At 54.2% G+C, this 24,407-nt stretch overlaps 5 protein-coding genes across 5 annotated transcripts; 2 read left to right on the top strand and 3 right to left on the bottom strand.

Moving 5' to 3' along the window:
* Window positions 1–8,622: 8,622 nt before the first annotated feature.
* JN550_006711 (uncharacterized protein) lies at window positions 8,623–10,309 on the top strand (the record flags this gene model as incomplete). The annotated part of the gene is made up of 4 exons (XM_049318480.1): window positions 8,623–9,396; window positions 9,451–9,504; window positions 9,557–9,730; window positions 9,788–10,309. 4 exons carry the CDS (start codon window positions 8,623–8,625, stop codon window positions 10,307–10,309), a joined length of 1,524 nt encoding a protein of 507 aa, XP_049171280.1.
* A 2,483-nt stretch (window positions 10,310–12,792) lies between these two features.
* On the bottom strand, window positions 12,793–13,440 carry JN550_006710 (uncharacterized protein; the record flags this gene model as incomplete). The annotated part of the gene is made up of 3 exons (XM_049318479.1): window positions 12,793–12,910; window positions 13,053–13,217; window positions 13,340–13,440. The coding sequence occupies 3 exons, from the start codon at window positions 13,438–13,440 to the stop codon at window positions 12,793–12,795; spliced, it is 384 nt and encodes a 127-aa protein (XP_049171279.1).
* A 3,189-nt stretch (window positions 13,441–16,629) lies between these two features.
* Window positions 16,630–17,722, top strand: JN550_006709 (uncharacterized protein; the record flags this gene model as incomplete). Its single annotated transcript, XM_049318478.1, has 2 exons — window positions 16,630–17,391; window positions 17,531–17,722. 2 exons carry the CDS (start codon window positions 16,630–16,632, stop codon window positions 17,720–17,722), a joined length of 954 nt encoding a protein of 317 aa, XP_049171278.1.
* Window positions 17,723–18,111: 389 nt separating this feature from the next.
* Window positions 18,112–18,748, bottom strand: JN550_006708 (uncharacterized protein; the record flags this gene model as incomplete). Its single annotated transcript, XM_049318477.1, has 2 exons — window positions 18,112–18,534; window positions 18,656–18,748. 2 exons carry the CDS (start codon window positions 18,746–18,748, stop codon window positions 18,112–18,114), a joined length of 516 nt encoding a protein of 171 aa, XP_049171277.1.
* A 1,270-nt stretch (window positions 18,749–20,018) lies between these two features.
* JN550_006707 (uncharacterized protein) lies at window positions 20,019–21,785 on the bottom strand (the record flags this gene model as incomplete). The annotated part of the gene is made up of 3 exons (XM_049318476.1): window positions 20,019–21,583; window positions 21,652–21,704; window positions 21,775–21,785. 3 exons carry the CDS (start codon window positions 21,783–21,785, stop codon window positions 20,019–20,021), a joined length of 1,629 nt encoding a protein of 542 aa, XP_049171276.1.
* Between the last annotated feature and the right edge of the window lie 2,622 nt (window positions 21,786–24,407).

The raw sequence follows: 24,407 nt of genomic DNA, 5'->3' as shown, positions 1-24,407 counted from the left end.
GCCATGGGACAAGGGTTTGGCTGTACGCTGCTGCTGGGTACCCCATCCGCATGCAGCACAAGATGAGAGGGAGCAACTGGGGTAGTTGTACGGATGAGACTTGTTCGAAAAACAAACCCACATCTGCCACCCGCGGAGGCCCATCCGGCACAGCCGCCACTGCCATCCATGCGCGACATCTCCCTTGGTGGCACCGTGTTTAGGCCGGCTAGGACTTTCTCTGATAGTCTTGGATTCCAAAGCATGCATATAGAAGTGTGGACTCGATCATGAGCGAGGGCGAACACACGCGCGGGCCGAGAGCGCACCTCCCACAGCCTCCTGCCACCGTCTCGGAGTATTGGGTAGAGGCGGCCAGTCGCAGTTTAGGATACCTCTGATTGTCCGCATCTTGTGCGACCCATTAATGCGTTCAATGCTATCTACCGGAGGCGCTTTGCAAAACGCAACTTGGAGTACCACCCATCCAAACTTTAACGCGTCGCCTACCGTAGTACGGTGGCGGCTATGCGTATGCCGAATACTATTTCGTGAATAGTTCGAGACGCTGTCAAATCTCACAATACTACCTGAGCATCTTTACCCCATGTAATCGTCCCTTATTTTTCCTTGTGTTCACTAATCATGCTCCATCATATATCATATTTGCTGTTTTCCTTGGATTTCCGCGGTGCCATCGAGCAAGGTTTGCGAAACCTGACAATTCCTTGGGGGTTAACGGGGGGTTATCACTGAGAAACATGACATGTCACTTTTGGTGGGCTACGTTCAGATCCGGCAGTGCAAGATCTGGGTCGTTTGTCCCCCTCATCTGGGAAATCTCACACGTCCTACAGCATATGTATGATCCCGTGCATATACACAGATACAGACATAAGTCCAAAATCCAAGGGGAAAGCTCGTCCCACCTGTAGGAGAAAAGAAGGCCGACGGCATATCATGGGCATTATTGACTGTGGGGAGATACTATGTCTGGCTTGGCTGGCGACGTCAAAACGTCTGATGCAGAGGATACGCGACCATCCACGAATGATGCATGCTTTCGCAAGAACCCAGCTCCAACTTGCATCCAGATTACTGGATTTGTCGATCGTATGCGAAGGCCCCCGGGCCTTCAATTAAGGTTGTTACACCGGCCATCTGGTTCCAGAGATCAACTCATCGTGGGATGCGATGCAGACCCGCAGGGGGACAGCATGTCTGTGCTTCGACATATGCCTCGCAGCCGCCACAAGAGAGAGGGATCAGGGGTGGCAGATGCGTGGCTGGAGGGGAGAAAAAACCTGAGACATACTCTTTCTCTGACCTGCGTATGAAATGACGAGTACGGGAAGAAAAGTAATCAGTAGAGACCCAGCCCGCTCCTGGATATTGCCCGCCGAGCAGAGGGTTGTGCCGCTGTCATTGGGTAAGTGCATCAAGAGCTAAGCTTGAACTCAACCGCACTGAGACATACGCACCCTCGCGCATCTGGCTAGACCATGTGTCAAAGGAAGAGGAGGAGCTGTCAATTGGGCGATCGAAGTACCGAGCTCCCTATACCTAGCGACTATGCAACCCTGGACGGAGCCAGCCCCGTGGCTGGCGAATAGATCCGCTCACCATCTCGGGCTGTATGTAGGGAGACGTCAGACGGTGCCATGCCCTTCTTACAGGTGGCTGGTTCGTCTGTTCCTTGCATCCGTCCACTAAGTTAGCTAGCTAGTGTGTGCGTGTGTAAAGTTATGTGTATGTGCGTTGCGCTTGTGTATGTATGCGATCCAGTGGTTCGGTCCTAGCTCCGCCATTCGCTGGCTCCCCGGACCAGTTCTCATCCCCCAACGTCCCGGATCGATGAGATAGACTTTGGCGTGGGCCATTGTCTGTTCACCCACCCCCTCCCTGGCGCATGCCGGGAGCCCGGCCGCGTTCCTAGTTCGCGTCTTCAAAGTCGCAGTATGCAGTGTCAGGTGGGGTCATTCTACCGACACGAACTCGAAGTTGCAGCTCATGTCTTGCAAAACTTCCAGGCCCTGTCCTCGATCGGCAGCAAAGGTTGGGCCCCAGAGGATTCGCAAATTACCGATGGACGATAATGGAGACTTCCAGAAGTGTGCCATCGACTATCGAAAACAGGGTGCGATTTTCCCCCACATGTTCGCCCTCGCCGTAACAGTAAGCACTTAGGTGTCAGTCCCTTGCCGTCAGCCATCAAATTTTGAGCCGCACGCTCGGGACCGAAAATTGAAAGTCATGGACACGTAACCTGGGTGCTTCGAGGCTGGAATGGAGCCTGGTCATGGACTATGGGGTATTGCACTGCCCATCCTGCCATAGATACCCTGACGGTTTGTTTCGGGGAGGCCCCGGGTGCTCACGGACGCTGGCCGTGGCTCTCACCCCTGCTAAAGAATCCAGGTGTTCGGCGTCGTCATCCAGAAACGGGGCAGAATCCAGCGAAATGACACTTCACTTTCGGGTTACCGAAGCCAGAGGACCCCAATGCGACATGTGATACCAAGTCGTTGACCTATTCAGGGTCAGATTGCGAGCCCTGTTACCATCAATCTCACGCAACGACCCTGTCATTGGAGCATCTTGCAGACGAGAAGCGCGATGCAGGCAGATCTGCAAAACCCTTCCGCACCAGGATACCGGGTCACGATACTTCAACTCGTATTCTCTTCTGTCTCGCCTTAATTTTGTCGAAATGAGCAGCTCGAAGAAAGAGGCCCACGCCGCAGCAGGATGGGTGCACTGGATGCAAGCATCTGGCCACAATTCGACTGCTCTGTCCACATCGAGGATAGCAAGCGGATCATCCGTTCTCATCCAGGCCACCGGTGGACCCCGGCTTTAGCTCCCGCTCGCGGCCTTTGGTACCCAGATCCTGGGTGACAGCGCGGGCGGCCCACACATCTGGGTGCGACGATGATGATCGGAGATGCCCAGCTGCCCAGTGCCGCGTGAAGTCGGAGACTAACAAAGTCAGACCAAGGGAGACTGAAGCCGATGCTGAGAGATGTGCGGTGTGTATGCCCGGCTGCCATTCCCCGAGAAGCATCGTGGGGTGGGAATTTATGACCTGTCAGCCGCGTCGGGTGCTGGTCCACGTCTTGGTAGGCATCAAGGATTTAGGGGAAAGCCAATGGCACGCCTAAGGGTAGGGCTGACAGGTCGAAGCTGCGATCACATCTGGGATCAAGCTTGTAGCTCTAGACCGCGACTAACTAACCCTAGCGATGGAGACTGTGCAGTGGCAGACATCAGCTGAACCCATATCGCAGTGTGGATTATTTTGTCGAGTAATCATAGATGGATACCATATACCTGGTAGCGTTCTCATGGACATGATCAGTCGATTTCTTGCGCCAGGTCCCTGTTCGAGGCAGCACTGAATAGGCCAAACCCCAGGAGTCACCAATCCCTTTTCGCCTCGTCTTAATGGACTGTCTGCATTACGGACTATTACCTTCCAATGATGCTCACACCCTGGAGCCGCCCTGGACCCACGTGGGAGGGAGATCAACGTAAATCATAACTGTGAAGAATTATGCTACCAAGCTTTGCTTAACGGTGTAGACATGGCGAGGGAACTATAACGCCTCTTCCACGGAAAACCGGCACTCTAGCCTCACGATCCACTGAAGTGCTAGCGGACCGTTGGATCTGAACTATCGCGGAACTGTTTACCGTGGTCTCTCATGAACGACTTTCTCTCCGCCGTCACCCCGTCTGCTGTAGAGCTGTCTCCACGCAGGAAGGTTTTGACCGTTGCTGCGATTTGCACTGGCGCGAGGGCGCGGCAGCGTGCCGGACGACCGGCGCCCCCGGCAGGAGAAACACGGTCCATGAAAACTCTAATAGCATAGTTATGGCGTCTATGTCTCGCAGCTACAGCTGACCAAGGGAGCTACTCGGTCCACTGTTGTAGCGACAGTTGACAAAGGGACCCTACTGTACTATCTGTCACTGACCGTGCCTGGCGTGCCTGGAGTGAGGCTAGATCAATTGTGACCCTGGCACGTTCTGCGCCAACATGCCATAATTAGCTGCCCATAGATTTGCGATGTAACATGACCAGCTGGCAAGCTGAAATCCTGCCTGTCCATGATCTTGTTTCATGGGCAACCTCCGCCACGGTACTTCCCTCTCCTCCCTTAGGGGTGCATGTCATTTCGAGGTTTTAATTTCAGGCTGCCAGGGGCATGCGATAGTGAGGCTTCCCCCGACAGCATTCATCTTCCATTGTGTGGTGTTTCAAGGCTGCGAAGGATGGGCATCCCCTCAAGTCCCTGGCGACCGTGATGCAATGGATGCACCTTTTGGGTCGATCGAGTCTGGAGATCTGGGTAGCGCGGCGATCGTGAGAGAAAAATCTCCGCTTGGGAATGGAAAAAGCAACTCCGAGTGCGGCAGCTTGTCAAGGTCGTCAGACAAGACTGTGTGGGGAAGCATCTTAACTGGTGATTGGCTATGTGCTGTCGTCCCCCACGCCGTTAGTCAATTCCGGATATCACCGTGTCTATACTCTTCGTCGAGTTCGTCTAGCATCAGCTCGACCAGATTGAGCATCTCGTGACCCAAGGCCTACAGGACTGTGACGGCCATGAGCCTCTTCCCCTGCAGCACACCAAGACCGACTCGTCATATTATGTGGGAGGCTTTTCTGTGGTGGTATCAGAAGCCTGCTCTTCTTGCGGCCAGTTTTATTCTGTTGTACCATGACAACTTATCTTCCACGTTCACCAGGCTTATGAGTTGGAGACTGGTCGCTCGGGGAGATGCTGTGTACGTCAGCAACGTTGACAGGCTGACTGGTTCCCGGGAATTCGGTCAACCCTTCAGCTCTCGGCATCTGTCGAGCGTCATTTACCATGCCCCTGGGACCCGGGAAACTGGAAATCCAGTGGTGGAAAAGATAAGCGAGACTGATTGAAGTGCGCGTTTTCTGTTTGCAAGGGCACCAAATGCCGGTCTTCCCCTTGGCTACCACCCGTGCGAGAGTCCCCATTTCATGTGCCGGGGAAGCACCCAATCAATAATCAGGCTATGGAACCGCCCGTCGCGTATCCAGTCTGCTGGAACCATGACTAGGGGCCCCTGGCCCGTCAAGGATGCCTGCAGCTGGAGGATTGTCAATAAGATGCGATCTTATCCATTACGTCCACCTTTGTCAATAATAGAGGACCGGTGCCCTATTTTTGCTGGAGCGCGCCACGCAGGCTGAGGACTACTTGGCAAAGGTGTGTGGCTGTTCTTGTGGAATATGATCAGTCATACACACCATCATTTCCTCGTCTGCACCTCGGACTCCTCTATCAAAGATGCGCTAACTCAACTGAGAATACCCTGTGTACTTGAGGACAGAGACCTTGATCTGGTGCGTTCAGACCGCGATGGGTATGTTACATGCGCATTGCAGAAAGGTTGCTGCCCTAGGGTTAGCATTAAGCACGCAATTCCTAGTTCGTCGGAAATCGCTCATGTGAGAATCGAAATCATGGCGGGTGCGGATGGCAACTAGATTAGCAATGATGTCGAGAGAGCAGACCCAAAGCCTCGGGGCACACCCTGGAAACAAGGGCGGTCTTCCCGTAGTGGCAGACAGAGTGACCGACAAACTGGGTCTGTAACATTACTTCGACTGTGGCTTGCATGGGAACCAGCGTCATGGGTACTTTAGGTAGGCACCACGAACTGGTCCTGGATCAATTGATACGGCATCTACTGAGGTCGTATCACCTAGGCACAAGCCCATCTTGGGTGACGTGACTCAATGGACGTTTGTCGTCCCAGTTCCTCGGGACCACGATCTAGGTTAGAAGCTTGGCTACCGTAATACGAAACGCAAGGCCAAAGGAAGGCAGGCTCCCAGGAAAATACTGTGGCATCTCGGCCGAGCTCAAAGGTGCGAGCCCGACCCCTCTCTAAGGGAGGGAGAGACCTACTGCTCAACACTCTCAGCCTTCTGTCACTAGTCTCATCGACAATGCACTCCCGTGACCTGCTCTAGGCTCAGGCCGACCCAGAGCGTCGGATCACAATGTCATGGAGGACCCGATAGTGTGGTAGGCCTGGGTTGTCGCCAGGGGTTGCAACCAAGCTTATTTTCTGTGCCTCTACCTTAAGCACTGCGTTACACAGCACCTTCTAAGTGACAGTCAAGATTTGCCCGAGAGATCTTGCACCATTAGCTATAAAGTGCGGGCGGAGGCGTAACGGGCGGGTCGCGCAGCTACGGAAGCGGTCCGTCGGCTGACCACCTCCGTCTCTGACTATTCCCATGGAGACTAATGCAGTTTCTCTCTGTGGCCTCCGAACGGTCAGTTCTGCATACCCTTATAAACTTCTCTATCATCCAATCGGAGACAGAATTATCATACTACCAGCCGTTGAAAGCCAAACATCAGAGACAGAGCCGTCGATCACCAAATGGCACTCGAGGAAATTTGAGGCACTCCCCGTGGGCATCCTATGGTCAACTCGGGCGGGGTTCGAGGTAGGCCGCTCTCCACACTAGGACGACGGCCAATGGCATATAGGAACGCGATCTTAGCTCGTGATCCGGTGCATAGGGAGACCTCGCCCAGAGAGGGAGGCGCCGCCACGATTGTCCGCCATACCTACGCACATTACTTACATACAAGACTTCACACGCAGCTCAGATTTACTGGCTTGTATCATTGAGCTGTAACCCACAATTTTCCGCGAAAGCCCGACCAGTCGCTTTTGTTCGACATGGAAGGACCCATGATCTTGTGTAAGAAGCTTGAAACCAGCTCTTCTTTACAAATAGAACAAGAGCCGGGGACTATGCTGGACCCTTGAGAGCTTCCAAGGAAGCATACAGTCCTTGCTTTGATTCGTCAATTGAAACCCCATGATCCTTGTCGGCTGGCTCTCGATCCCCACTCGAGCCACTTCCTCATCTTCCTAAGCTTCCTAAGCCCAAAGGCGCCCAAACAAGACAGCAAAGCCCGTTCGTTCTTTGGTCAAGTTGGTCGTGCTGGTCTGCAGTGGGAGTGAATCATGTATCAAAACGTTTGTAATGCATACCGTTGGGAGCCAGGAGTGTCTCTACTTAGCTTATCTGCACAGCATACATACTGTATGGCCCCAAAGCTCTGGCATCGACGCGGTCTCTAAGCATTCTCTTGACGAACGAACCCCAATCCATGGTGTCCCAATCACTGAAGCAGAGAAGCACATGCGCATCTGGGTTGAAGCCCGGGGTCTCTCATCCGCAAATTGGGCCACATTTGGTAACAAGGAGCATCGCTGGAATATCGAGCCATTTCTGCAAGTCGGTCTGTTATTCTTTTTTTTTCTTCCATTCCGTCTAATGAAATGGGCACCCAAACTGGGGTCTCGAGGCGAAGCTGTACAGTACGCACGTCGATAGGTATTCCCGTCAAGCCCCCGGGAATTGGAAATACGTAACTTGGGTACCCTTGAAAAAGCCATCATACTTAGTGTGCGGGAACTTGGAGGTCCGGCTGCTGATCTACCTCTAGCCGCTTGGGGACCAGGGGGTTGAAGTCACTCTACGCCCCGTGTGTCCCTAGGACCATGGAACGACTCAGCGGGTTCAGCAAGGGTTCCCATGTCTCACCAACCCGCCCCAGAATCCTCACTATGTTTTCAGGTCAACAGCCATCTCTGGCATTCTAGCCTTTCGCAAGCATGGTCGTCTCGCTTATCGTCATCAACAAGGCACTGGTGACAATAGGTAGGCCCTCTTCCTGCGTCACCCACACCCACTCACGCCCCTGTCTCAATCCCTGTGTGTCTCTCCCGCACAAAGCTCATACGCTGTGGATTTCGTGTCGATGGAAACATTCAACGCGGAGGACCAGGATGCAAAGATGTTCATCTTGGGAAGTAAATCTTTTCTGGAGAGTCTTGAAGAGAAACTACGCTGGTTAGGGTACGTCTGAACTGCCCAGTGAAGTAAACCTGCTATGTGCGATCCATGACAGGTCACACTCGCAGGCGGGCATCTTCCGGACTAGCACTTATTGGTGTCTCGACCTGTCACTGAGTGTCATGGTGGGCACAAAGCTCAAGCCTCAAATAGAAATGTCGCTCTACTGAGAGGTAACTACGTACCCTCCCTGCCCTCTGCAGCTACAAGGGTTCAGCGGAAAACTGAGATCTGAGAGGTACTCGACCAGCCTACGCCTCAGAACTAAGCATCCATATACAACATCAAATGAAGTCTCTGGGACCCGCAATATGGCTTGCATAGTATAGCGAGATCTTCCCGGGTGGCAGCCCAATTGGCTCATCGTAGCTGACTTAATCCTGGTGCCCATCTTGGTCGTACGGCGGTATACATATGAGTCCTTCCCCAGATCTGCTTCCTTCTCTTGATTCACTTGAACCCATCTGCCCAAAGATCACTCCAGACTCTGAACACAACCGTTCTCCGAAGTCTGACCATCACTTTTCCTTTTCTTATCCGTTGGCATTTTGTTTTACTGTTGTACTCTTCGCTATCGAGTTCTTGAGACTGCTCAGCAAGACAGTCGACTTGGGGCGTATATACTGTTATTGTCATCAACTGTTCTGCCGCGCCTTCATGAATCGATAGCCTCACCAAACTACTGACGGTATCCCACCTGGTTCGGAATATTCACAATGACACAACATCCAGCTTCTGCAGACTGGGGACGATGGCACGGCACGTACCAACAGAGTGCTGACTATACACCAATGGACGCCTCTGGACTTGTGCATTACGGCTCAAGTATTCCAGTTTCGGCTCCTCTTCAGCGGGCACCCCACGAACAGTATCCTATGGGGACGACGTACAGCATGGCTCCTGTCCCAAGTTTGCCCCCCCAGAACACGTTCGGTGTGCACGCATACGCACCAGCGTCGCCAAATGGGATGGTCATGCCGCCATATCGGTCCTACACCGAGAGCCACTCACCTCTCAGCGACAGGAGTCAAGAAATCTCCTACAAGCGCGATCCGCAACCTGTTTACAGGGAAGATTCAGGACACGCTCCTCCCACGATGAAGTACGAGGTCCAGCAATTAGCTCCTCAACGTTCATTACCGCTAGAAACCAAGCCAAGCACAATCCCTGACGTGGCAAGCCCAGCTGTTACCAAGCCTGAGCCAGTAAAGTACGAGAATGACAGTCCTGTCGATATTATGATGAAGGCCATCCAGCGCGGAGAAGACGAGGACGAGGACGAAGCGGATAATAACTCGGAAACGGGAATGCACACGCCTTCGTCCAGTGGTGGATCGAGGCCACCAAGCCCCAAACCCAAGTCTTGCAAAACAGTCCGAGGGAAGAAGGAGAAGAGAGTCAAATGCCCCTGGCCAGGTTGCAAGCAGCGATTTGCCCAAACAACGCACACAACCATCCACATGCGCACCCACACGGGCGAACGGCCTTTTGTAAGTACCACACCCGCTCTAGATCGTCGGCGCCGCCTCTGACTGCAGCTGCAGGTTTGCAGATGGGAAGGATGTAAAGCTGCGTTTTCCCAAATGGGCAATTACAGGGTAAGTCGAGCTTATCATACGTCGAAGAGGGGAAGTTTCTGAGTTACTACAGACCCATTTCCGACGACACACACGAGAGCGACCGTACAAGTGTAACCTCTGCGACAAGGCCTTTGCTCAGAGAGGAAACCTCGGAGCCCACAAAGCGGTGCATGACCCCAACAAGAGGTTTCACTGTCTGATTGACGGCTGTGGGAAGCCTTTCAGCCAAAGAGGTAATCTCAAGGTTAGCATCAGTTCTCCTAGCCATCCGTCTGGATGTATTAGCTAAAGCTGTGAATAGTCCCACCAAAACAAGTTCCACAAAGAAGCAGTGGAGGCCCTAGCCAAGAAGTTCGCAGAGGCGTCAGTCGAAGACCTGACCGATCCCCAAGAACGAACCCTCTTCAACCACTTCAAGGACATCTACCGAAACATGAACAAGGGGATAAAAGGTCGCGGCAAGGGCAGGACCATCAACGGCAAGCGCGCGTCCAAGTCTCCTGCTCTCCAGGTTGACTGTAGTGCGTATCCGGCCCAGCAGCGAACTCCCCCCTTGGAGCACACCGAGCCTCAGCACTTCTCGCAGATGCAGCACTACCCGCAGCATGGTCTGCCGCAGATGCAGGCCTGGAACTATTCCATGCCTCGCGACAGCTCCTACAACATGATGATTGACAGAGTTCCTCGCGGCTACGAGATGTACGAGATGGACCAGGAGAGCATGTCGCGCGGCAGTGCCACCGGTACCCTGGGGACTCCTGCCACCAGTGTGTATGACGAGGACCACAGCCGCGGCCTAGCTTTCCGCGAACGTTTGTACTAACGACGACCGAGGCGCTTGCTCTACCACACACGCAATGACGACTCTCACGATCACGACACCAATGGGCAATGAGCTTCTCACGCTGACGAAATCTTTTCTCGCGCTGAAGCCCGCCCCAACGGCAAATGACAAGTATATACGCTGCCAAGCGTTTCTTTTGCAAATACCCCATGACTGAGGTTGACACGATCTTTCTCTTACACGTTTTCACGACATAAAATCTTAGATAAGGAGTGGCCCCTTTCACGATTTTGCCCTTTAGCACTCTGCTGCTGTGGCTTTGCTATCGTCCTTTTTTTTCTCTTTCTATTTATATATCAACAAGAGCAACACAAGCGAAAAGTCACCCAAACCGCGGGTTGATATCAGCGGTTCTGGAATCGGAAAGGAGCAGTTGCCACTTGCTCTTACAACCCAACGAAATTCATGCTGGTGTTTGACGACAAGAGTGCAAAACGGCGTGGGCCTTTGATTCGCCTAAAGGACATTTCACGGACTCGGCGGCAAAGATCTCTGAATTTACAAACACAAACACATTCACACACACAATCAACGGTTAGGTGGCTTTCTGATGAAAATGCATTTACAAGTAGTGCGCGCTTAGAGGCGTCATAGAGACGGGCCGCGGCGGTAAAACATGAGCCGAGTTTTCGGCGGCGAGTGATGGGAGAGGCTGTCTGAACAAATCTTTTTGTTTTTCTTCCTGCTTTGTTTTCCTGTATTTTGCGGTTTGGTCTTGGCCTATGCCAGACTAGTCAGTTAACCACTGTACGTCGGAGCTCTGCTTTCTAATACGGATATCCAAAGTCTGTTATTTACTTCGGCTCGGCAAGTCTGTTTTTCCACCCTGGCTACCCCCATCTTTTCTGTCTGGCTCTCTGCGGATGTAGCCTGGCAGGATATCCACTACGAATGCTATGTTATCGGGACCGATGGCCTTGCGACGTGGCCAAAGGTGATGGCCCAAGGGGTATTGCAGAATGCGAGGCATCAGGGATCTGGGTTCTTGTGGGATGGGGAAGGTGGAAGCGGTCCTATATTCAAGCGACACTCGCTTGTTACCGCAGCTCTGGACTCGGGCATAGTTACGTTTTAGCGGTCAAGGAGGAGTTTGGTATACCAGTCAGCATGTCGGGTTTCTAGACCCTGGGATCATGGAGTTGGGCGCAAGATTATTTGGGCTTAGCAGAACCACTAGGCTTCCTTGCATTCGCAATGGCACGGGGTGCCTATAGCTAGCCACTATCGCAGGAATACGTATATGGAAAGGTAGCCTGTCGCTTCCGACGTGAAAATCCACGGGGCTTGCACGAGACCCCTCCATACACCGCAACGTCATACTTGAGACACTCCTGAACATGCGCTAGTGATAATCTGTTGGGATCCAGGCTGTAGGAACGGAGACCGATCCGATCGTCGAGGCCTGCATCTACCCACTATTGCCCGAAGCTACCGGTGACGGCTACCCGGTCACCAGGACTAGACAGGGCCAGGAGGGCCTGACCCAGCCTTATCGAGGGCGGTTAGTAGCTCGGGGCTTATGCAAGTGTTCGATCACGGAATGCAGGTGAAAGCGGAGTTGCTGCGTCCAACGGACCAGGTGATGCCCTCTCTTCATTTTCAACGGTAATTTCACTAAAGGCCCCTTTCAGCTTTAGCAAACCCCTAGAGATGCAAGGATCTATTTCCAGCCCGCCACGGCTATCCAGGGGAGAACCAAGTGCCATAGGTGGCCACGGAGGGCTGGGTGGTCGCAGGTCCCAGCCTGCCAGCCACTCGCAAGATTGTTCTTACACTCGAAATGCATTATACTTTCCACAAAACAGTAGATCATTATTTAGGGCGGACTCACATTGCCACGGGAGTTTGTCAAGGACAAGGCTGCCTCGTGTTTCTCACCGCCCTAATAGGATATGCACATTGCAAAAGTTCTGGAGGGCGCGTTCTGGCGCTGATTGGCCCAAAACAGCAGCATAACTGCATGATTTATGTAGAGTCAAATACTTCACCGCCAACGGCATACCTGCCCCAACATTCGCTTCACACATAGTCATCTCCCTGGCAAATCCATTGCCGAAAGCCTTCTTATCTACAGCTGCACCTGCACCAGAGCCTATGGCCTGACAGGCCAAGCATACACTGGCCTTGGATTTACCCCCCTTCTACATACGGGAGATCGATAGGGCGCGGGATCAGCCGGGGCGCCGTCAAATATGAGACGGGCGGCGGTAGTCGCATGCAATGACACACTGTCTTTCATAACGGCATCGCCTTGCCCAAACCTGATCGAGAGTGTTTCAAGTGCGGCCGCTGGAAAGACACCTCCGAGCGTTGTAACTGTCCAGCATCGCGTCGGATACCGGGCGACCTGGGCCTTGGCCAGGCGCAGCCCATCCCCCCATCCTTCGTGCCTTCGCGTCCACAGACAGGCCGCGATCATTCGACGACGCGATACCAAAACATGGCTGGACTGGCTGCAGGAGCTAACCACCATGCAGCGTCGAGACGAATAGAATGTTGTCACCATTCTGAATCTCATAGGACTCCTCTCCCTCCAATTCCCAGTCCGCATCGTTGATTAAGACAAGGATTCCTGGCCGACTGTATGTCCCGTGGTTAGCCTCACTTGCCACACTCGCGCGCAGAGATGGGCAGCAGTCGCCCCGTATGCAACGCCCCCAACGGGCAACCGAGATGGGGGCCGCGAGCCATTGGCCCACAACGGGCGTGAAAAGGGACTTACAGATGGTCCTCGAGCACAAACAGCTCCTGGCGGCTGTCCTTCATCGTGTTCCGGCATAGGTAGTCTATGAGAAAAGCAACGGTCGCTGGCCGGCCATCCTTGTCAACGGCTGGGATTGACAGCGAATGGCGCCGTTGGTCTGAGAACAGCATCTCGAGTCCGCCCCTATGGTTGAAGTCAGCGAGATGCGATTGGAAGGCGTCTCACGACGCAAATGAATCTGAAGTTGATCGCGATGGGATCCCTTCGGCAGGGGGGTTCCCATGTGTGAACAATCAAGGACTTACGAGAATTCGACCACGATCGATATTTTGGGCTGCTCGTGAAGAGCAACAGCATCCTGGGCAGCGGGTCCCGTCCCGGTGCTAATTTGAGAATCGACTGACATTGTGATTTGAAATTCAAGACAATCCAAGTAGTTGCAGAAAGAGTGTAGTCACGATGCAGGGTTTGTGTGTTACCTATGGGGGGTGTGTGCGGTACTAAATCTTCGATTTGTGAATATTGCGCACCTTGCATAAAATACGTTTTATGCAATAGCCCTGACTGGGGTGCGTTCAGGGGCCTCTCCCTTTTCGCCCCCCTATTGTCTCTTCTCAACAATGTGCATTCAACTGTAAAATTTGCTCGACTCTCTATTGTCAACTCTCAGAAGTTTAGAGGATACTTGGACGACTACTAGTCTGCCAAGTTATGTTCATTTGTAAACTCAGGTGACACTGCAATGAATCTTGGTTCTGGCTGGCATCGATGAAGAACGCTGCGAAATGTGATAGTGATGTGAATCGCAAAATTCAGTGAGACTCGAATCTTTGAGCGCACATTGTTCCATTGGTATTTTAGCGGGCATCCATGTTCGATTGTCACTGCAATGCATATGCCTAGCCCAGAGTTGGGAATCTACTGTATTGTAGTTCTCAAAATACAACGGTGGAACGGAAGTGCCCTCTCAGCGATTGCGTGCGAAAACGTGAAGTTTGTAAATGAATTTATAATAATATATTAATCCGATCGGGACCTTGTAGAGTTTTTTATTGTACTCTCATGATCGCCTGTGTAGTTTTTGTTATTAATTGCCCGCTTGACAACGGCACTTGTGTCTGCCAAAACGCCAGTCCTCAATTTCTCTGACCTTACGGGACATGCAGGAAGGATACATCAAGGAATGTGCTACATTGATTCCGATGCAATTGAGAGATCTGGTCCCGTCAGAGTGACGGACAACCGTGGCAGAAGTGTTCTCTTCCATCGCCGAGTCGATCAAATCCAGCATCGGCGCAGGGTTGAAACCGTAGGGGACTAGCCGCTCACACGAGACCCAGTCGAAGAAGAGCATTTCACCTGCGATCGTATCATGCCCATATCTTCTCATTCTCCTCATAATGTCGTTTCCCAAGCCAAGATGTCGCTGACTGTAGCTTTTGATAGCTTGAATCAAGGAGCCCCATGATTCTTGTATACCCATCAGTTCAGTCATAGTATTGAAGTCTTCAAGATGTGGAGTTTGTGGCTTTGGCGAGCGCTCACGTTGCAACCCAGCTTCCCAATCCCGCAGCTTTGATAGTTCGTACTCAACGTTGAAAAGAAAAATACGTCGCTCACGTGTGTTCGATCGCATAAAGATATCTGGTGCATCCATAATCTTGAGCGGGTCTTTCTTTTTATTCTGGGATACAAGCTCAAGCATGTGGATGGTTCGCATTATTGGCCCAATTGTTGAAGTTATCTTTTCTCGCCATGCTGAGACTTCCAGTGCCCTGTCAGGTTCTGCTAAGGCGTGCTGATTAGACGATACTGCCACCGACTCATCGGTAGTAGAAGAATGACTTTGGCGTGAAGAGAAGCCAGCTGAGAGACCCAGTGTTTTGCTGGCTGTTGATGAGGTCTCTAGCGCCATATCAATGTCCAAGGCAGTATCGAGCCTTTCTGAAGCTTCTGGCAGTCGGTCGATTGCGTTGTACGGTAACGAGTCAAGCTTCAACTCCAAATCATATTCATGTTCTCCATGGCTTGCTTGCCCCGGCCGAGAACCGATCAACGTATCGAAAACAGACATTTTGGAGAGCAGAGGATACTGAACCGTTCTCGGTGGGATCGAAGGCATTACCGTCTCCTGATCGGGTGGCGAGTGGGTGGGCACTTCAGATTGTACCTTTAGAGAATGGCTCGCGGCTCGCGGCTGCCATGGAAGTCTTTCATTCCTGCAGCGTGATGGTAGGTTAATGTACGTATATGGACTGAACGTATCTCGTGGGTCGGGCGGCGAAGGGCATTGATTGGAATTGTTAGATTTCGACTCCCAAGTCAGCGTAGTCGATGAGGCTGTTAAGGAGCATTAGTTGCTAGATCTGTATATTATATCACGTCTGAACGGACCTGTTCCTGGCGATTCGCCTTGTTCCATGAATCCACAATCGGACCCATTGTTGCCGCCTACATGCCCTGGTGCCCCGTCTGTGCCTTTCAGCTTGCAGTCGTCATGGGTATAGAGCAAGCCAAAGCGATACACAGACATGACTTGGAAGTCGTGAATCATATCTCCAAACCGAATGGAGAGCTGCCGTGCTTCGCACATTGATTTTTTCTCTGAAAGGTAAAGTTCGAAAGCTTTTGCTGCTTCTTCTTCCGGCTCGACGAGGAGCGCCATGACGGCGTACTTGCAGACCATAAGCATGTGGTTTCGGAGGACGTAAGTCATGTGTGAAGCGGAAGAAGCCAACTCCTAGTTGCAGAATCTGACTGTGCTCATGATTTCCCGTTCTTTCTGCACGGCGCCGACATATCAGTGTGCCGCTCTTCAATGGGCATTCTCGTGGTCTCCTACCGGTGTCCAGTAAAGGTCGCTATCGCCACCGTCGTTGCTAGGGGAGTCCGTCGACGACATCATGTTCTAGATCAACACACTAGTCGTTGTGTCATTGGTGATATGGGTGAAAAATGTGGCGGATCAATGGATCCGCGGTAGTAGACTATTTTCGCAGCAATGTATCAGTTGGTAAGGTTGAAGTTGTGATCTGGTGATCCAGAGTGAACATGTCGAGAGTCAAGATTCAAGAAGCAGCAACAGTCTCTTCTTCACGACGGGATGTGAGTGAGACGGAAAGAGAGGTGGACTGGAAAAGGACAGTAGCACTTTCCAACTGCTGGTCATGTACCCGCATTTCTGTGATCGAGTGGCATCTGATACAGAATAACTTGAGTAGCTAGAAGAGATTGCTAAGAAGTGCCGTAGACGCCTCCATTACTAAGAGAAATATTGAAACTTCATAGAGATGCCACTGGTATCTTCGCTACTGGGTCATCGCATCACATCACCCCTATACCAAGCACAACACACGTATTATGGTGCTTGAAATCATTCACGTACGAGTCTTGACGGTTACGCAAGTGCAGAATCAGGATGATGGAACCTCATCGACCTAACGTGTTAATCTATAAAGCCTCTCACGGCTCAAAGAAACCCAATCCTTTGCATCCTCAATGATCACATCATCTGCCTGTCGGACGTCTTACGCGATAAACCCACGAAACCCAAGCAGAAGATAGAGAAGTTTGCCATTGAAAGACTTTGAAGAAAATGTCAACACCATCCAAGGCCCCCGGAAGCCGAGCACCCGGATCTGCGGTTCCCCTAGGCAGCCGCGCTCCAGGGGCTACAATGGCACCACCGGGATCGGCAGTCCCGGGAAGCCGGGCTGCCGGATCGGCCGTGCCACTGGGAAGTCGGGCCCCCGGATCCGTGAACCCAGGCTTCGCGGCGCCGGGTAGCCGAGCCCCAGGACCGTCCAGCGTGCCGCTTCCTGCCAGCACTTTCCCCGGTCTGTCAACTGCCGACATGGCACAGCAGCCGCTCAGCTCCTACGTCAGGACATCGTCGACGGCGGGCACCTATGTGAGGACATCGCCATCGGCAGGCGCCTTCGGAACCACGATGCCGTCCGCAACACCAATGAGGGTCGTCAACGCCTTGTCCGTGATCCCCGAGACAGGCGCCACGACGTCTAGCATGTTCTTGCAGACCCAGGCCACCGGCGCTAGTAGACTTCCCGCAGCGGGGATAGCAGGGAGCAGGGCGCCGGGGAGCGTCAGCGCGCTCTCGGGCAAGCCCATGCCGTCTATGGTGCCGACGCCGGGCGGAGGGTACATGGCGTCGGCGTGGACCAAGCCCGAGGACCTGGAGGCGGCGGCGGAGCACCTGCAGTATCAGAACGCCAGCGCCGAGCGGAAGAAGTATCTGGACATCTGGGCCATGCAGAAGGCCAGCGAGCTGGCGCCGTGCCCGGCGGGCTACAGATGGCGCCGCCATCCCTCTCACCCGGGCTACTTGTGCGCCGGTGGTGTAAGTTGTCTACTCGCCCCTTCTCGTGTTTCCACTTGGTTTCCTCTGTGGTGTTCTGCTCTGCTCAAAGCTATAGAAATCCTCCTTCCACAGGCGCCGAAGGAAGAAGAGAAAGGTGTGACTGACTTTTCAGAGATAGGCGCACTACATCCCCGATGTCATGGTGGTCGAAGGCTTGCCTGGTGTGTACACCGTGAGTCGACCACCGAAAAAGTTGATTGAGGATATGACCCCCCACAAGAAGGAGAATATCCCCAACAGTTATTTCGGCCCCGTGCGTCCCGAAGGTACTGACATGAATGGAAAATATATCTATCCATTCTGGGCGTAGAGCGCCACAGTCCGTCGCCATCGGCGTCATCGGCGTTGAAGCTGGTCTTGATGAGATCTACATCGTTGTGCCATGTGCCTGCTTATCAGCCACGGTTACGGGAGACACAGAGAGAGAACGTAGCTGGATGAACAAAGAAGACGACGACTTGAATTGGATGGTTCCCTGCCCGAGGCTCATGCTATAAAGGTCCTTAATTGCCCGGCCGCTCGTTGTAATGTACAAATGAACCCTCTGCCGCCGGACGTGGAGGGTCGTTGGCACTTGAAACAGCAATAAATGTGACACACTTCTCTTCTCGCAGGAGAGCCCGTAGGATAACTCCTCCACTAACACTGGAACCCACCTTACCTGATTGCCCGTTCCTGATAGCGGGCCCACCCAACCACTCACAACGCCAGGTTGTAGCTGTACTCGTCCTCCATGTTCTGGCTGATCCAGAGCACGACGCTGGACAGGCCGACGAGGCCGTTGGCGACGACGTTCTCGACGCCCATGCCGAGGGCGGGCCACTGGACGCTGGGGACGACGAACTTGAGGACGAAGACGGTGACGCCGCCGGCCATGCCGCCGGCGAGGGCGGCGAAGCCGAGGAACAGCACGACGCGGGCCTTCCAGGCGACGCCCGAGCCCGAGTAGCTGAACGAGTCGGCCGACAGCCGCGCCTTCTCGACGCTGTTGATGATCAGCATGCCCAGGGCGCTGAAGATGAGCGGCAGCCAGTCGACAAACGTCACGTGCACGTCGGACCCGTTGGCCGCCGACTTGGACCACACGGCGGCGTCGAGGAGCACGTAGAAGGCGAGGGAGAACTGTTGAGCCGGGGGGGGGCGTGTGTCAGTCAATCTGCGTGGTGGTCGGGATTCCGGGAGGAACCGACGGCGCGAGGCCGCGATACAGGAAAGCATGCGCCCGGGGAAAGACAGGACTTACCAGAGCACCGGCGCCGTAGACACCTCCGTTGCGCACCCAGGCGCTGTTGAGCCACTCCGGCCGGCGGAACTTCCAGAGACGGTCCTCCTCCATGATGTTGGCGGGTAGGCTGTGTGTGGGCCGACGGTGCGCGCAGCTCGCTCGCTCTCTTCGCGGTATCGAGAATCAGACGGCAATAACGGGCCGCACGTGGTCGTTTGCAGAGTCTCGAGGCAGTGGTGCTGGGCCGCGGGTGAGAGTCGGTCGGCGCAGAGAAAGCTGGTTGTTGTCGTTGTCGGCTTGGCTGGAGGGAGGGAGCTAGAGGGAGGCTGAAGCTCTCATCAGCTGGTAGCCGCAGGGGCCTGGTGTCGCAGCGGACGGAGAGGCCTGATGACGACGCGGCCTTGGCACGCTAGCAGCTGTCACGTGCCACCCCATATCAAACCTTCCAACCTCCAAGACAAACCTACGCTGATGTTCTAGGCAACACCTTTAGAGCGTTGGGGTGTAGATGTCTTCAAGCGGTCTACATTATACAGTATCATAGCTCAGTCCCCAAGCAGATAGACCCGCAGTCTGACGCTCATACCATGCATTCGTCATAGGGCACGGGATGCGCCAAGGTTCAAGAGCAGACATTGAACTGAAGATGTATCGTATTATTGGGGGGCGAAGCCCCTGATACCTAGACCTCTCCAATCGAGTATTTCTGGCATGCTATGCTCTTGAATTCACTTGTATCACCTGTGTCTCGCCCTCTTGGCGCTGAGACTATTGTACCGCCCCCCTCCAACGCCTTTGTGTGTAATAACTCATGACTCCGTATAACGCCCTCAAGATGGGAAGCCGTGGCTCGCCCGCTCCCAACTCATTGCCTGCTGGCGCATCCCCGAGCGCAGCGTCATGGCTCATCATCTAATTAGCTGCTGCCCGCCTTGCAGCCGGACTAAGAACTCCTCCCTCTCAAGAATGGTGGCGTGGCGACCGATTTCAACACCCCTGCAGCTGCTGCTGTGACTGTGATGAAGCGTCGGGAGAAACCAGTACGGGCCAAGAGTTGAGAGGGTGGCGGCGCGAGGACAAGATATTAGTACAAGAACAGAATCGAACCGCTGATTCCTCTATGCTCCCAGAACTGGATAGGAAGTCGACCGTAATGCTGCTGCTGATTCTCTCCATGGCGGCGAGAACGTCCCCAAGTATAGCTCAAGTCAAGGGCTCTCCAATCATTGCTTCCAATGGCCGCCTCTAGACTGAAAACAAATTATGCCGGTCCCTTCTGGCATGTCGTAGATGATACATCATGCAGGTAGGAGGGCCTGGGATCCAGAGATCCAACCAAGTCAATCGACGCCTCTGATGCCGCAACTCGTACCGAGTCCGCTCAGATCTCGATCGTCTTCATGCCTTCCTCAACCTCCTCGGTGTCCTTCTTGTCCGCCGGGGTGGTCTCTACTTTGACATTCTCTTTGCCTTTTCCCGCGTCGTCGCCGTTGGGGGCCTTGTCCAGCAGCGAAGGCTTTGCCTCATCCGCTGCTAGGGGGGTTTCGACCTCGACCAACTTAGCCGCCGGGAGTCCGTTGGTAACGAGGGCTGGCTCAATGAGGGCCGACGTGGTGCCTTCCTCGGTGACCCTAGCCAGAGGACTCGACTTGCCATAGCCCGGGCGGTTGGGGCTTACCAGAGGTGAGGGGCTGCTGAGTCTGTGGAGAGATCTTCCACGGGCCTCGCCGTTCGTGTCGACTGGGCTCGCGTAAGGAGAAGCCGTGGGTGAAGCAGCGCCCTTTCCAACAACCATGGATTTCCGCTTTGCAGCAGCCTTTGCTCCACGGCCATGCTTCTGGTCCATTCTCCATCGCAGAATCTCGAAATAAGCAGGTTCAACGCGGTTACTGTTAAACTCGCGCAACTTCAGCTCGTTGGAGTCCTCGTCGATGAACCATCTACCGCTGTTCAAGTCGTCGGCAACCAAGGCGATGAAGTGAGCCCACGACTTGGCTACGACGTACTTTGTATCGTAGTCACGGCCAAACAGGATGATCTGACCCCAGGTACCGGCCGGGCCAGGGGCCAGATCCACAGCAAGGTTGTTGCCGCCCCAGTCGCGCACCAGGGGAATCCAACCCGGATGAGCATAGACTCTCTGGATGGCGCCCTGGGGCACCGAGTCTTGCTTTGCCATGAGTTCTTGTCGCCAGGTCGAGCCTATGGATCCCGCGTCTGACCCGGGGCCAGACCTCGAGGACGAAGCGTGGTTGCTGCCGCCACCGCCGAAGGCCTTGGAAGGAACGGCCGGTTTGGCGACATTGGTGTCCAGCAGGAACTCCTGGTTCACCTTCAACCACTGGTCCCTCTCCTGGACAATCTCCTCGCAGTCCAACAGCATGGAGCCAAAGATGATGCCAGTTGGTGTGCCACCTCGCTCCTGACCGTCGTGGACCATCAAGGAGTCTCTAACGTCCTGCGGCAACGAACAGTCTAGCTGGTGTTCCAATTCGTTCATGTCATTGCTGGTTGCGCCTTCGCAGAGCTGGTCGTAGAGCTCGGGGTAATTCTCGTCGGCCCAGTTGTCTATCCGCTGCCACGAGTGGCCGACAGGAGGTGCGGGGGGGAGGCCATCGGCGAATGACTGCATGGGAATCTCGCCTGGACTGGCAATGGTTTCGAAGCCATCGGCATTGGCGCCTTGCTTTGCGTGGAAGGATCTCAATCCGGGGGAGTAGGGCCCGTTCGACCCGGGGCTTGTGAGAGAAACTGGGGATGGTGCAGGCATACCGGCACCCATGTAGGCCGTGGATGTGTCGACTGACGACAAGCGGCCGGTCTCGTCGGCGTAGGGGGATGTGATGTCGGCGCGCGATTCAGAGGCCGTGGCGACCGATGTGAGTGTAGATTGCCTGTTCAGCGGCATGTGCCTGCCTGTCCGGTAGGGGGAATCGTAGCTGGAATCTAGTGATGAAGTCTGTCAGCATGCATGTCCATATACTTTTCCGGGAGTTGGGCGCCGGTAGACGTACGACGATCGTTGCTGGTCATGGTGTGCCAGAAAGAGCGGAAAGCCGCCCCGAACCTGCACGAACGCGTCTGTTTAGCATCTTGGCCAGCGCCTTGGGGATGAGGTCGTGGAGGGGCCAACTTACGATTGAGTCATGGCGGGCTAGAGATTATCTGCGCTGCTGCTAGAGCGGAAGATGGTGGTCCTCGATGGAGACTTCAGCGCAGCGCCGCCGTCGGTAAACAGACGAGGTGCGGAAGACAATGCGATCGCGGTCGACCAGAGAACAAAGGGGGGGGGGCCGAAGGTCGAACGGGAACAATCCAGGCCGCAAAGGATCAGGGTCCTGGTCCTGGGTGCTGGTGCTGGGTGAACGACCAAGACGCGTGCTACACAGCAGAAAGGGGGCTTGGCCGGAAGGAAGACGGGTGATGGCGAGGTCGAGGGGGGTGCGCGCGGTAACGGGCGACGGGTGACGGGTGACGGGTGAAGCGAGTGCCGTTCCGTATGTGTGTAGTCGGTGAAAAGCAGCGATTGAGATGTCTTGGGTGACTGGCGCCGTCGTGACCAACGCAACGAGAGGAAATTGGGCCGGGTCGGTCCAGGACGACAAGCGAAGGGATGATACAGAAAACGAAGTTGCTAGTCGGGTGCGTCGTCGGGTTTTTTTCCCGCTGATGGTCGGCGGTGGTTGAAAATGACGGACCGGCGGCAGAAAGTGGCTTTCCAGTCTCCAGTCAGGGAAATCGAGCCTGGTGGAGAGAGCTGAGGCGACTGATCTGAAAGCGCGTGTGCTCTCCGGCAGTGCCCCCTTTGAGGCCTCAGGGCCTAGAATGACGCGCAAAAACGGGACGGGCTAGCCCCCTAATAAGCTAGCTGCTGGTAGCTGGTCGCTGGGCCCCCCCCCTGTCCGCTGTTCACCGTCCACTGCCCACTGTCCACTGTGGCTTTCTGTGCGGTGCGGTTCCTGGTGGTTCCTGTCGGCGCGCGCGCATCCAAGCAATGGAACGGAACAGACTCGCCTTCCCCACACTGGCACATGCACTGGGCTGGGTAGATGGCCGGGTGGCCTAAGTTTCACTATTAACCCCCCCAGCGGCCGTCCCTCTTTGAAGATTGCTGGCTTTTCAACTTCAATGCTCCTCTCCAACGTCTGCGTCCGTCGTTTGTTTCTTTGTCTCTTTCTCGTCTACTGGGTATCATGGGCGGTAGTGGCACGGACACACGCACGAACGAACAAACAAACGAAAGAAGTACGATCCAAGGCCTCGCTCGAGTCGAATGCAGGTGCTGTTGCCTTGCTGCAAAGAGAGTAAGCGGTGCGGACGGGTTTTAATTTAAGTGATCTCCTGCCCAATGCATGGTTGCACACCACGCCCATCCCTCACAGTATGCATTCGGCTTTAAATGGAGGCAAGCGACGGCAGGGGGGACGGGGAAGGGGAAGCAGGGACATGGGAAATGGCATTTGCGCCCTGGGCTGGGGAAGGGGGTTCCCGAATCTCTCATCTGCTTCATGACGGGAAATAACCCGTAGACCCCTGTTGCAAAGCGTTCAACAATCTCACAGCCTACCCGTTTCTCTTCTCCCTCTTCTCTTCTCTGCCCCTTGCTCGGGACAACGTTGACCTAGGTTGGGTATCAGATACAATTACTTGCCTGCTGTGCCTTCCTGTGGTTCATTATCACTTCCTTCTGCGGGCCCTGCATAGGTCCTGTAGTCACTAGTCACAAGCGTGGACTGGCTTCAGGGGCTGCTCCAGAAATAGATGGACGTGATTAGTGCCGACGGAGCCCACCCTGACGGGTATCGGCCTGGTAGATACTGCACTATTACTATGTAGGTATCCATGGTTGCCTCTCGGCTACTATGGTAGTCTATCGCTCTATGCTGCTGCGTGGTGCCTCAGTCCAGAAGTAGCTTATCTGTTTATGATCAGAGAAATCCCGCTGTGCCTCTTCAGCACTGCCAAGCGCTGTGGGCGGCTGATATCCAGAGGAATCCAATGTACCTTCTGTACAGTAATGTGGAAATCAAGGCTTCTGCGCGGTGTAGTTACCCCTGTCGACACCACGTCACTGCTTAATCACCCCGACCTCACTCCACCTCTCATTTTCCTCACCCTTCGAGCTTTGTCCTCCGCCAATTTCAAGGACGTCTCTCTCCTTACTCTATAAACCCCTATTGTGGAAGCGATCACCTGTCGAGCATGGTAGATGGCTCTCCGAAGCACAACAACGCGCACAATGCCGCCAAGTCGGCCTAGCACCACCAATCGAAGGCCAGGCATTTTGATGTTTTGATTTTGCCCCATTCCAGCCCGTTGTTCCTGGAGCTTGATTTCCAAGCGTAACGACAACGGCGCCATGAAGCCCAGCCAATCGTAGCCATCGAATTGGTCCCTTGGAAACGCCACATGGGAAGCGCCTCCAGGCGCCATATCTGGGCCTGCAGCCGCCGCAAAGCTCCCAAGGAACGCTGTGGCTTCAAACCTTGCTTCCTAGGGAACTACTGGCTGGACTGGACAGTTCGAAACCCAGGGGGCGACCTAGGTACTATGGTATTGCGGAACTGCAGTCGCTGAGTGTGCTGCTAGCATAATGCAACCAGGAAGCAGACCGTGACACCCGCTAGCCCAGCATCGTGACTGACTGCCGAGCGACGACGTCAAATCATCACCAAATCGCCACCGACTAGTGAACAAGACCGCCCGTCGTACCTGGTTATCTGACCGCCAAGCCATCTATCAGTTTGGCCCATTTGAGGCGTCCGATTGA

Source organism: Neoarthrinium moseri (genome assembly GCF_022829205.1).
Source record: "Neoarthrinium moseri strain CBS 164.80 chromosome Unknown scaffold24_Wmoseri_CBS_16480, whole genome shotgun sequence".
Classification (NCBI taxonomy): domain Eukaryota; kingdom Fungi; phylum Ascomycota; class Sordariomycetes; order Amphisphaeriales; family Apiosporaceae; genus Neoarthrinium; species Neoarthrinium moseri.
This window is presented reverse-complemented; position numbering and strand designations above follow the sequence as displayed.